Source organism: Microcaecilia unicolor, chromosome 2 (genome assembly GCF_901765095.1).
Source record: "Microcaecilia unicolor chromosome 2, aMicUni1.1, whole genome shotgun sequence".
In the NCBI taxonomy this organism is placed as follows: domain Eukaryota; kingdom Metazoa; phylum Chordata; class Amphibia; order Gymnophiona; family Siphonopidae; genus Microcaecilia; species Microcaecilia unicolor.
Window position 1 is genome coordinate 622,108,638 of NC_044032.1, and position 13,634 is coordinate 622,122,271.

General features: G+C 41.9%; 1 protein-coding gene across 1 annotated transcript in view; it reads left to right on the forward strand.

Annotated features, from left to right (window-relative positions):
* The first annotated feature begins 351 nt into the window (after window positions 1-351).
* Window positions 352-13,634, forward strand: part of REELD1 (reeler domain containing 1) — a 44,098-nt gene continuing 30,815 nt past the window's right edge. Inside the window, exon 1 of the mRNA XM_030192234.1 lies at window positions 352-414. Coding sequence (XP_030048094.1) covers window positions 352-414 — 63 coding nt within the window. The remainder of the gene's footprint in view (window positions 415-13,634) is intronic.

Consider the following 13,634-nt stretch of genomic DNA (forward strand, 5'->3'; position numbering starts at 1 on the left):
GCAAGTTTTAAATAATCCTAAGCATAAACACACATCCTCTTTTCTTTTTTTTTCTCGGAAAAGTGGGGACCAAGGTCACCTCGCAGCTGCCAGTTCTATGGAAATAAAACTCTCCCAGGCGGATGTCCTAGGCGGAACTAGTTGCTCTTCTGAATTTTTTTTTGCCCCTTAAGTTTTGTTTTCATCGTGGTGACTCAAAAGTTTAAAAAAAAAATGGAGAGATGTGAAAAGAAAACTAATCAGATTAAGGATGGTGTTTAAGAGTCTGGGAGAAAGTTTCTTGGTATTAGCTGCGAGCAACAGCTGCTTTGCATCCTATTAGAGGAGAAAGTGGAGAGAGCTCCTTAAAGGATGTTTCCCCGGCAGCTCGGAGAGGCACAGAATCCCAATCCCATGAGAAACATGTCTGCAAAGGTAAGTCAAGGGCCAGCTCTCCCCCTGGGTGGAGCTTTGTGGCCATTTTATTTAGGGGCATCAGAAAAGGAACGAGGGCGATGCTGGGAAGCAGGAGGGAGACAAAATGATCAGAGGTTTTGTTCAAAAATGGCTATGAAAATGCACCAAAGGCCCCTAGCAGTGGAGTCAGCTGGTACCAGCTAGCCAGGAAATCCAGTAGCTTAAGTACTTTAACGAAAGCAAACTTTCAACTCCTGTAAATTTATCTGATGGCTGGAGGAGATGCAACCTTGCAATGTTTGTAAGCAAAAAAAAAAATATATATATATATATATATAAATACAAAATCAGCAGTTCTCAACCAATGGGCTGGGCCACACTGGTGTGTACCAAGAGATGGAAGGTGTGTCACCAAAATTGGGGATTGACAGAAATCCTATGCTTTCCTCAATAGTACTCTGTGCTTGCAAGCTGGGAAGAGAGGAGAGCCAAAGAGTTAGGGACCTGGAATCTCCATAACTAGTCTCTATTTCAGCTTCTCCTCTGCCCTCAGTGATAACTGCTGTCACTAGCTCTAACTATACATATTTAAAACTGACTGTAAAACATACCTGTTTGGGAAGGCTTTCTTATTTATTTATTTATTTATTGCATTTGTATCCCACATTTTCCCACCTTTTTGCGGGCTCAGTGTGGCTTACAATAAGATATGAATAATAGAAATACATTTGTTACAACTTGGTTATGGATTACATTGTGCAGAGTTGTGCGAGACATTCGAATATCATTAGGAATATAACAATGGGACATCAACATAGAAACATTGGAAGGAGACAATGGGAAGCTAAAAGGGCAGTGTTAGACACAAAGACATATGGTGTACATAGTTCCATGAATAAATGTATGATTGACTGGATTACGGGATGAGGGATCAGAAGTGGATTTATGTTGCATTGATGAACAGTGAGTATGGACTCTATGTGTTTTGGCTCTTTCCGTAAGTTTGTTCAAACAGGTGAGTCTTCAGTAATTTACGGAAGGAAGCTTGTTCGTTAATCACTCTTAGGTTGCGCGGTAGTGTATTCCAAGACTGCTTGCTCATGTGGGAAAAGGTTGACGCGTGTAGCGTCTTGTATTTCAGGCCCTTGCAAGTGGAGGTTGAGGTGTGTTCGGGATGATCTTTTAGCGTTTCTGGGTGGTAGGTCTATTAAATCAGACATGTACGCTGGGGCTTCGCCGTAAATGATCTTATGGACTAGTGTGCAAACTTTAAAAGTAACGCGTTCCTTAAGTGGAAGCCAATGTAATTTCTCTCGTAGTGGTTTTGCCCTTTCATATCTTGGTTTTCCGAAGATGAGCCTGGCTGCTGTGTTCTGGGCTGTTTGAAGTTTCCTCAGTATTTGCTCTTTGCAGCCTGCGTATAGTGAGTTGCAGTAATCCAGATGGCTGAGGACGAGGGATTGCACTAGGCTGCGGAAGACAAATCTTGGGAAGAATGGTCTTATCCTTTTCAATTTCCACATGCAGTAAAACATCTTCTTGGTTGTGTTGTTTGCGTGGGTTTCGAGTGTTAGGTGGCGGTCGATAGTGACTCCAAGGATTTTTGGCATTTCTGAGTCTGGGAGTTTTAGGTTTGGTGTGTTTATCGCGTTGAATTCATTTGTGTTGTATTGGGAGGTGAGTATCAGGCATTGGGTTTTTTCTGCGTTTAATTTCAGGCGGAATGCATCTGCCCATGTGTTCATGATGTGTAGACTTTGATTGATTTCGTTGGAGATTTCTTTGGTGTCTTGTTTGAATGGGATGTATATTGTCACATCATCGGCGTATATATATGGGTTGAGGTTATGGTTTGATAGGAGTTTTGCTAAAGGGATCATCATTAGGTTGAATATAGGTTGAGTTCCTCCCTTCTCTATTCAGTGATGGGGGTGGGGGGGGGATTGGGTATGGCAGGGTGTCCTGCATGCCACTGCTATAAGCCTTTTCTTTACTTTCCTATCCAAATGGAATTCCTTTCAATACTTTTATTGATTATATGTATATTTATATTATATGTGTAAACTGCTCAGATACATTTGATGGGTGGTATATCAAAGCTTGAAATTTGAACTGGAAATGTTGCAGGTCTGTTGTCCATAGATTCTGTTTGCTAAAGCATTTATGAGTAGCATATTTACAAGGTATTGCATTAATTTCACAGTATTTGATAGTGGAGGGATTTTGTGTTGCTGTTAATGAGATGACACCAGAATTTGAATATATATTTGTTTTGAATAAACTCTGTATAAACTCTGCAATGAATAAAATATTCTTGATGCTGACAGTAAGTTTTTAATGTGAATTTGACTACTATTCAACCCCATTTCAAAAAAAAAAAAAAAAAAGTGTATACAACACATCAATCCCAGATTTCTCACTGATAAGGTACTATATATTATTGCTTCTCAAAGAAGTTAAATCTGTTTAAGAATATTTCTTTTGCATCGTTGTTAACAGAATTGAGATATTTAGAATTTTTATTTGTGAATTATAGTGTTCAATGTGTCACACACATAAATGATCTGTCACGACAGAAGAAAACGTGAGAACCACTGATGTATATAGAGTCAACTTACAGGCTGCAGTAATGAGCATATTTTTAAACACTGACCATCACCAGTTAAGTTAGACCCACAAATTCAATGCTAGGTACCAGCATTGTCAGTGCTAAATGCCCATTGAATATTGTCAGTGCCCAGTGCCTGCAAAATGATACAAAATGGTTTTAAATTGTCATTTCAATTTACTTCATTTGAAGTCATACCCAACACTGTCAGTGCCTGCAAAATGTCTGAGACCACCTCGACTCTGCCCAAACAGTGCTGCGGTGGGGAATATTCAGCAATACTAACCAGTTAAGTACCACTGAATATCCTCTCTTGAGGCACTCAGCATGATTTAACCATTGAAGCTCCAGTTGCTTTTCTCATTCTTGACTGGTTTTATCCACTGGTAATTTGAGCTGTACATAAGGGCTCAGTAGTTATAGAGATGGAGTCTAAGTATGAACGCAGTTCCACCTGAAGCTGCCTTTTGCAACTGGTAGGGTGTTGTCCCTTCAATTTTAAGTGACTGTAAGTGGTTTTTAAAATGTATTTGGTACGTCTCCTAAGAGCTAAGGCTCCTATTATAATTTACTACTTTTTCTTCTATAGTCTTTCAATTTCAGTTTGTTGATTCCTGTATTTTATGACTTTTTCAAGTTCTTTCTCTTCCACTTGACTGCATCCTGGTATAGACATGTTTGTGTATTCTGCACTTGATATACCGCTTTTCTGTAGATACAGTCAAAGCAGTTTACGTATACTATTTTTGCAGGTACTTTTCTGTCCCTAATGGGCTCACGATCTAAGGCTATTTGGAGGGTTTGGGGCCTCTTTTACTAAGCCGCGTAGGTGTCTATGTGTGCCCAACGTGCACCAAATTGGAGTTACTGCCTGGTTACCGCCAATTCCAGACTACGTCCATTCTACCTCGCCTCACCCTATGCCTGGAATAGACTTTCTGAGCCCCTGCGCCAAGCCCCCTCCCTACCCATCTTCAAAGCCTTACTCAAAGCCCACCTCTTCAATGTTGCTTTCGACACCTAACCTCTATACCTTCAAGTAACCTAGGCTACCCCAATTTAATGACCCCTACTTAACTAACTGTATATTTGTCCTTTAGATTGTAAGCTCATTGAGCAGGGACTGTCTTTCTATGTTAAATTGTACAGCGCTGCGTAACCCTAGTAGCGCTTTAGAAATGTTAAATAGTAGTAGTAGTAGTTACAGCATGGCCCTTGCGGTAATTTCAGTCATGGCACGTGTCCGCTACACGTGTCTGAAAATAGTTTTTATTTTCTGGCATGTATAGCGGATGCGCGCAGGTCATTACCGCCCAAATTCTTTACCGCTAGCTCTATGGCTGGCGGTAAGGTCTCAGACCCAAAATGGATGCACAGCAATTTTGATATTGCTGCACGTCCATTTTCGGAAAAATAAAAAGAGGCCTTTTTTACAGGTGCGCTGAAAAATGATTCTGCGCATGCCCAAAACCCGCGCCTACACTACCGCAAGCCATTTTTCAGCGCACCTTTGTAAAAGGACCCCTAAGTGACTTACTGAGGGTCACAAGGAGCTGCAGTGGGAATCAAACCCAGTTCCCCAGGTTCTCAACCTACATCTTTCGTCTGGTTATATCTGGTGTATTAGTCAGTCTGAATCGTAAGTCTCCATAAAACCTTCACTTTCTCTTTTTCGATGACTTTTTCCTTAATTGTGTCTTGTCAATAATTTTTACACACCTGAAAGCTCTATTTTTTGCTTAAGTGCCAGTGTATTATTTGAGCAACATTATTGTGACGTTCCCTTTACTCAGTATGAGCAATTTTACTATAACCTCTGGTTTATATGATCCACTGTTTCATCTTTTTCTTTACATAGCCAGTTCACTAATTCATTCTGCAATCATCACCATGTTTCTTTATGCTGCTTGGACAATGCCTGTGGGTTTCCAAAGTCTGAAGTATTTTTATTTTTTTACCTGGTCTTATGTTTATTGGTTCCTGGTTTCTGAGAGATCTCCAGCTGGAAAAGATCTAGGAAACATCGAGTTAGATACTTATGCTGAAAGAGAAAGATTTGGCATCCTGTTGTCAGAAGGATTTTTTTCATTGTGCATATGAAAAAAAATATGTTAAAAATAAAATTTGGTAAACAATTATAGTTCTGGGAGGCAGAGAAATAAAGATTAACAAATAAAAAAAATACAAGGCAATGCTTTTTTTTTTTTAAATTGAACTCCCCCCCCCCCCCCCCCCCAATTCTATAACTTGGTGCCAATTGTGCATATAGTTTAAGAGGGAAAATTTCATTATGACGTCTTGAAGTGCATTTCTCTAGTTTGGCCAGCAGGTGGTACATGTTTTATGTTAAAGCTGTTATAGAAAAGTGCATACTCTCTTTCAGTTTCACTTAGTGAGGAAGTAAATCTACAGTACTATGAACAGTATACTTTTAAAACTTGTTGACTGGGCTCTGATTTGCCTGGAGTTTGAAATTACCCAGCAGTTGTTGCTGACTGTTGCTTCAGTCTTAGCCCGAGAGAAAAGAGAGACAGATCTCTTTGCTGAGGCTCGGTTGAATTATATGTCCTGATCTTCCCAGGTACTGTTTAGACAGTATACAGATGTTTGGTTAGTGTTATAATTGATCTATATTTCAGTTACCTGTTATTGTTTGCTATTTGCACTATTTTGTTCCACTGTTCAATATTTTAAAGAGAATAAACATAATTGTTCATCCTGTTTGTCTAGACTGATAAAGAATCCTGGTGGTTTATGTGTTGAGTCTGTAATGGGACCACTGGGAATGTGGCCCCAGTAACCTAGAAATCACTGGGGTTAACTGGAGAGCGGGAGGCTTGCCCAGAGGCGGTTGTGACCCAGTCGGTGGGAGGAGGGTGCTAGTGTAGAGTACAAGCAGCAGATGCAGGCAAACCTGAGCTGTGCTGGGGATAGATCCTCTAAGTGGCTGCGGGGTAACCCCAGGTGGGTGGCTAGGCATTTTGTGAAATAAGCTTTCCCATAATGTTTGAAAATCAGAATGTTCTGATCTCACTAAATCTGTTCCAACCAAAGAAGAGTCTGCAGTTCCCTTTGCAGTATCCATGGGTTTAGCCCCTTAGGACTCCTCTTCTTGCCACACACTCAGCTACTGATACTCCAGTTCTCCTCTCTGCGCACTTCTTCATGTTCCACCAGCTGCTCTACTCTCCTCATACCCTGCTTGCTGTTTTTCTAGAGGGGGGGTGGAGGATGTCTCTGACTTGGTACCACTCAACCCAGCTGGTGCTGCTGCTGTTACCTCAGTGACCCAGCTTTGTAGCAGTCACCTCAGAGGAATTCAATCCTCTGGGCTGATTATAACACTCAGCTCAGGGGATAGCACTGGACCTCCTTCCATCCCAACCGATCCCAGCGAGCCCATTGGCCTCTAGGCACCAGACGTTGCTTCCGAACAGTCCTCTGCAACTTGGCTTTTCTTTGGTATCCCATAAAGCAACTGATGGAAAACAAAACTAAGGCATTAGAATCCCGCCATCTTGGATTCTCCCTAGTTATTACTTTTATTAACAGCTAGGGCTGGCTCAGCTTATGGACCAGGTGAGGTCAGGTCTAAGCAGGTGCAAAAGGAGGAAGTGACCCGTTGTGCCACAGTTTACTTCCACCTTGCCCGGGGAATTCAGTGGGGGACAGAAGTAAGAGTGAGAGCTGAGCTGCTGCCATGGCTGAAAATGAATAGGGGCCAGAGAAAAAGTGAGTATGCAGTGGGGGATTGGGAGTGGAGGTAAGGGGTGAATCATGTGCCATGGGGGAATTGGGGGCAGACTAAAGGGGTGAATCATGTGCCATGTGGGGATTGGGGGCAGAATAAAGGGGTGAATGTGCTATGGGGGGATTGGGGGCAGAGTAAAGGGGTGAATGTACCATGGGATGACAGCAGCAAGCTGAAGGCTGGCCATGGAGGATAGGGTGGGGAGAAAGATACAGTAATAGCTTGGGGGGGGGGGAGGAGAAACAGAGAGAGACACACACACCATCCACCTTGCTCCAGCCACCCTGCCCCCAAGGACACACAAATACACACCAACCACCTTTCTCCAGCCCCCTTCCCCCAAAGACAGAAACACACACACCATCCACCTTTCTTCAGCCTCCTTTCTCCAAAGACACACACACACACACCCACCATCCTGCTCTTTCTCTCTTCAATCTTCTATATCATTTGACTCCCTCTGCCAGAGATGATCCAACTGAATGAAATGTTCTAATTTTTTTTCTGATTTTTATTTATATGTAGTTTGTGCAGCTCATATCCCCAGATTGGCCCCAACGTAAGGGGTGAGGCAGGGGGTGGGACAGGTGAGAGACGGGACAGGTTGGAGGTGGGGCAGGGGGGGGGGCACAACCTTTTGAACCGGCCCTGTTAACAGCAGTAATAGCTATAGTATGTTCCCATCACCAGGAGGCAAAATGGAAGCTGCTTTCCCATTTTCCATATTTAAACACTCAAGTTTGTTCCAAAATCCTGCTCTTCCCTCCCCAAAGATTTTTCATAATGACAGACTGAAGAATTGTCCACTCGGTTGAGTGCTGTACAGTATTTCATCATGCTAGCAAAATCCTACTCCAATAAAAACATTCTTTTAACTAGCAGCCAGCGTAATTACTTCCAGTTAATATATTGTAAAAAGGGCTGCAGAACAGCAGAGGGATCTTAACTTCCTTAGCTCTGTTTTATCTCCAAATTGCAATAACATAAAAAACACAATCATAGCACCACAGGCAGGCTACAGCTTAGGGTTTCGGCCTAATAACATCTTTACTGCATATGTCAATTCATTCACCATCACATAAAAGTCTTCATAAAAGCAACCATAAAATACACGGCTAAGAAGCAATCCTTTTTTTTTTTTTCCAGAATGCCGAGCACTGTTCTGGAATGTAATGCACTGCTACTATAGGGGACAATGAGATCACAAAGGAACAATGATAGTTATGGTTGAGTTTGCAAATGCTGCCCTGGAATCAAATCAGAGTAATGGGGGGAGGGGGAGGGGGACAGGACAGGACAGGAAACATCATAATTCAGTGCTTACTCATCTTATTGTGGTTGTGACTTCATGATAACAGCCAAATAAAATTCTATGAGCTCACTGGAGGTGCAGAATAATGATGTACGTATGGAGTGTCCACCCAGGTTGTGACTCAATCTGGGGGTCCTGTTCTGACATGATCACTACATATAAAACACAATGAGGAGCATAACTGAACGCGAACGCCCATCTCCATGGGTGTCTATGTCCGAGAACGGGTACGTTAAGGGGCGGGACAGACCGTATTTTTGAAAAAATGGGTGCCTATCTTTTTTTTCGATAATATGTTTTGTGCCTGGCAAATGCATCGGATTTGTGCAGATTTGAGCTGGGCGATTTCGTTTTTCAGCGATAATGGAAACCGAAGGCGCCCAGCTCAAAAATGAACAAATCCAAGGCATTGGGTCGTGGGAGGGGCCAGGATTCGTAGTGCACTGGTCCCCCCTCACATGCCAGAACACCAACCGTGCACCCTAGGGGGCACTTGTAACAATTAAAAAAAACTTAAATACCTCCCAAGTCCATAGCTCCCTTCCCTTGGGTGCTGAGCCCCCCCCCAGATCCCCCCCAAAACCCACTGCCCACAACTGTACACCATTACCATAGCCTTTATGACTGAAGGGGGGCACCTACATGTGGGTACAGTGGTTTTGGGGGGCGGTTTGGAGGGCTCCCATTTACCACCACAAGTGTAACAGGTAGGGGGGGTGGGCCTGGGTCCACCTGGCTGAAGTCCACTGCACCCACTAATAACTGCTCCAGGGACCTGCATACAGCTGTGATGGAGCTGGGTATGACATTTGAGGCTAGCATACAGGCTGGCAAAAAAAAGTTCTTTTTTTTTGGTGGGAGGTGGTTAGTGACCACTGGGGCAGTCTGGGGAGGTCATCCCCGATTCCCTCCGGTGGTCATTTGGGCAGTTGGGGCACTTTTTTGGGACTTGTTCATGAAAAAAAAGGTCCAAAAAAGTGACCCAAATTCACGGTAAAAACACCTTTTTTTCGATTATCGGCCGAAGGCGCCCATCTCTCCTCGGCCGATAAACACACCCTAGTCCACCTTTACCATGCCTCCGACATGCCCCCATCAACTTTGTTCGTTCCCGTGATGGAGTGCAGTTGAAAACGCCCAAAATCGGCTTTTGATTATACCGATTTGGGCGCCTTTGCGAGATGGGCGCCCATCTCCCGATTTGGGTCGAAATATGAGCGCCCATCACTTACGAAAATAAGGCTGAATGTCTTTATTCCAAATCTTCAAATGACTTGACACGGCCGTGTTTGGTCTGTAGGGCCTGCAACAGGAGTCTATGCTTGCAATCTAAAACACATGCATAAATATAGAAATTAAGAAAATAAAGCAGAATATCACATGCTTTTACAAGGATACCAAATATATCGATATAAAAATAATAACATGAATAAAAATAAAAATAGTAATAGAACCCTCTAATAACTACACTAGGATATACAGTGGTGGAAATAAGTATTTGATCCCTTGCTGATTTTGTAAGTGTGCCCACTGACAAAGACATGAGCAGCCCATAATTGAAGGGTAGGTTATTGGTAACAGTGAGAGATAGCACATCACAAATTAAATCCGGAAAATCACATTGTGGAAAGTATATGAATTTATTTGCATTCTGCAGAGGGAAATAAGTATTTGATCCCCCACCAACCAGTAAGAGATCTGGCCCCTACAGACCAGGTAGATGCTCCAAATCAACTCGTTACCTGCATGACAGACAGCTGTCGGCAATGGTCACCTGTATGAAAGACACCTGTCCACAGACTCAGTGAATCAGTCAGACTCTAACCTCTACAAAATGGCCAAGAGCAAGGAGCTGTCTAAGGATGTCAGGGACAAGATCATACACCTGCACAAGGCTGGAATGGGCTACAAAACCATCAGTAAGACGCTGGGCGAGAAGGAGACAACTGTTGGTGCCATAGTAAGAAAATGGAAGAAGTACAAAATGACTGTCAATTGACAAAGATCTGGGGCTCCACGCAAAATCTCACCTCGTGAGGTATCCTTGATCATGAGGAAGGTTAGAAATCAGCCTACAACTACAAGGGGGGAACTTGTCAATGATCTCAAGGCAGCTGGGACCACTGTCACCACGAAAACCATTGGTAACACATTACGACATAACGGATTGCAATCCTGCAGTGCCCGCAAGGTCCCCCTGCTCCGGAAGGCACATGTGACGGCCCGTCTGAAGTTTGCCAGTGAACACCTGGATGATGCCGAGAGTGATTGGGAGAAGGTGCTGTGGTCAGATGAGACAAAAATTGAGCTCTTTGGCATGAACTCAACTCGCCGTGTTTGGAGGAAGAGAAATGCTGCCTATGACCCAAAGAACACCGTCCCCACTGTCAAGCATGGAGGTGGAAATGTTATGTTTTGGGGGTGTTTCTCTGCTAAGGGCACAGGACTACTTCACCGCATCAATGGGAGAATGGATGGGGCCATGTACCGTACAATTCTGAGTGACAACCTCCTTCCCTCCGCCAGGGCCTTAAAAATGGGTCGTGGCTGGGTCTTCCAGCACGACAATGACCCAAAACATACAGCCAAGGCAACAAAGGAGTGGCTCAGGAAGAAGCACATTAGGGTCATGGAGTGGCCTAGTCAGTCACCAGACCTTAATCCCATTGAAAACTTATGGAGGGAGCTGAAGCTGCGAGTTGCCAAGCGACAGCCCAGAACTCTTAATGATTTAGAGATGATCTGCAAAGAGGAGTGGACCAAAATTCCTCCTGACATGTGTGCAAACCTCATCATCAACTACAGAAGACGTCTGAGCGCTGTGCTTGCCAACAAGGGTTTTGCCACCAAGTATTAGGTCTTGTTTGCCAGAGGGATTAAATACTTATTTCCCTCTGCAGAATGCAAATAAATTCATATACTTTCCACAATGTGATTTTCCGGATTTAATTTGTGATGTGCTATCTCTCACTGTTACCAATAACCTACCCTTCAATTATGGGCTGCTCATGTCTTTGTCAGTGGGCAAACTTACAAAATCAGCAAGGGATCAAATACTTATTTCCACCACTGTATAAATATTGACCCATCCATGAAGATAACTAATGGAAAAAAATGAAAAAAAACAACAAACAATAAAAACATGGAATGTCTTTTACAAAGGTGCGCTAGTGTTTTTAGCACACGCTAAACGCTAGAGATGCCCATAGGAATATATCTCTAACATTTAGCGCATGTACTAAAAACTCTAGCACGCCTTTGTCAAAGAGGCCTTTGGTGCATTATAAATGAAGTGAATCAAATCAATTAATCACATATGTAAATGTGGGCACCCAGACAAAATAGCCCTGACAAAAGAGCCCCAACAAAAAGACCCCAACAAAGCAACCCTCTAACAAAACAGCCCTTCACAAAAAAGCCCCTACCAAAATAACACTTGACAAAATAGCCCAGACCAAAATAGCCTTAGATAAAATAGACCCTTCCACAAAAAACCCTTGACAAAACAGCCCAACCACAGAACAGCTCCCTCAAAAAAATAACCCCTTCACAAAATAGCCCCCTAGAAATAAAAACCACACCACAACAAAAATGAAAACATGCACACTTTATTAAACCCAGAATCAATACAAGTTCCACAAAACCCCCAAAACTACAATAAAATATCTATCATATGAAATTTCATATAATACATACCTTTTATTTCTTCAAAACTATAACATTCTCTACATAGATAGAATATAGCTACAGTTTTAAGAAACACAATAATATCAACAACATTGGAACAAGTGCTCACAAACAATTACCTAATTCTATGTACCTTGACTTAAACATGAATATCAAAACCCTACACAATAGCACCAAAATTACAATCTCAATACAATCTTTTTCCCTTCTAAAATGATCAACAACATAGAATATTGAAAGATGATGAAATAAACAAACACACAGCAACATCAAAAACCTTTCATCACCACATACTAATTTACCTCTTCAAAATCAGCTAACGCTCCTACAAGATGCAAATTCACATTTAACTGCAAAACTTTTCTGAAACCACAAATATAGATATCTTGCAATATATCCCTCAAAAGAAAATACTTGCAAAAAAAAAATAACTTCCTCTACATAGTAAGATTATGAGCTACACTTTTAAGAAACAAAACAATATCATCTGCATTATAAGTTGGAACAAGTGCTCTCAAACGTTTCTCTAATTGTATATACTTTGACTTAGAACACTTTGGATGACGAAAACCTGCACGATAACGAGAAATCTCTATCTCAGTACGATCTTGTTCCCATCCTAAAATGCTCAACAAGTTTGAATATCGAAGGATGATGACAATCAATAGTTTGTTGAAAAGGTCTATGCCAAGCTTCCACAGAATTATTAGTACGTGGTAAACCATCCATCACACGGTAATGTACGTTCCAAATAGAAATTGGATAATGCGGGTCTACTCTACGCTTTCGACGCTGACATCCAATAAAAGTATCCTCCCAATAATCAGTCACAGAGGTTATCTGAGCAGAACAATTCTCGACAATACTGACAAAACCCAACAGGAACATCATCTATTGGTAGAAAACTCAAAGCAAGCAACATCTTTATACTAATCCGAGAATCCTCATTTAGTCTATACAACTCTGACAAACCAGAGTCCTGCACTTTTCTCCAAACACACTGACCAAGATGAAATAAACAAGCACTTAAACAGGAACCTGGAAAAACTTTAGTCACCGCATTCTGAGTTGCTTTCTGAAAATCAGCTAATACACTTACAGGATTCAAATTCACATTTAACTCCAAAAGCTTTCTAAAAACATGAACATACGTATCTTCCTTTTTATCCCTCAACAGAACATAAACCAACGGCATAGCAGTTCTACCAACCAATGCATGAATAGAAAACACTTGAAAAAACAGTTCGGGACTAACTTTAAATGTACCATCAATAAACCAGTGATTATTTTCCTCGAGAAGTTGCAAATTTTCACTTGTCCCAAACATCAAAATTCGATTCTCATCACCAGCACCTGAATCTCATAATAGAAAGTTTGAATTCCTATATGTAAGGCAAAGTCCACTGGGAATATCAATCTCACCAACACTTCATGGCTCAACATAAGGAAGAAGAACAGTTTTCTGTCTACGCTCTATAGCCCATTGCAAAGCAACATATGCTGGAAGATGCACAGCAGACTCCAAAGAAATGCCATTAGTACACTGTTGTATAATCCGCCTAGGTTTCTCCATTCCTTCTTCAGCACATCTCCTCATCTCTACAACACTCATATATGCTTCATTCTTCAGAACATCAGGTACGTGATTATGTTCAGAAACAATGGTAACTGTTTCATCTTGGATTCTGAGATACCCTTTACAAAATGTAGATAAGCACCGCCAAGATGTACTCCCATCCACATTAATCCGTACTTTGCGATAGCGATATCCATCTCTCAACAAGAGTGGTTTCCCTTTCTGCGACTCCACAAACTTCATTATACCAAACCTAAAAAACATATTCAAAACAGGAAAAATATGCAACATACTACTAGAGTAA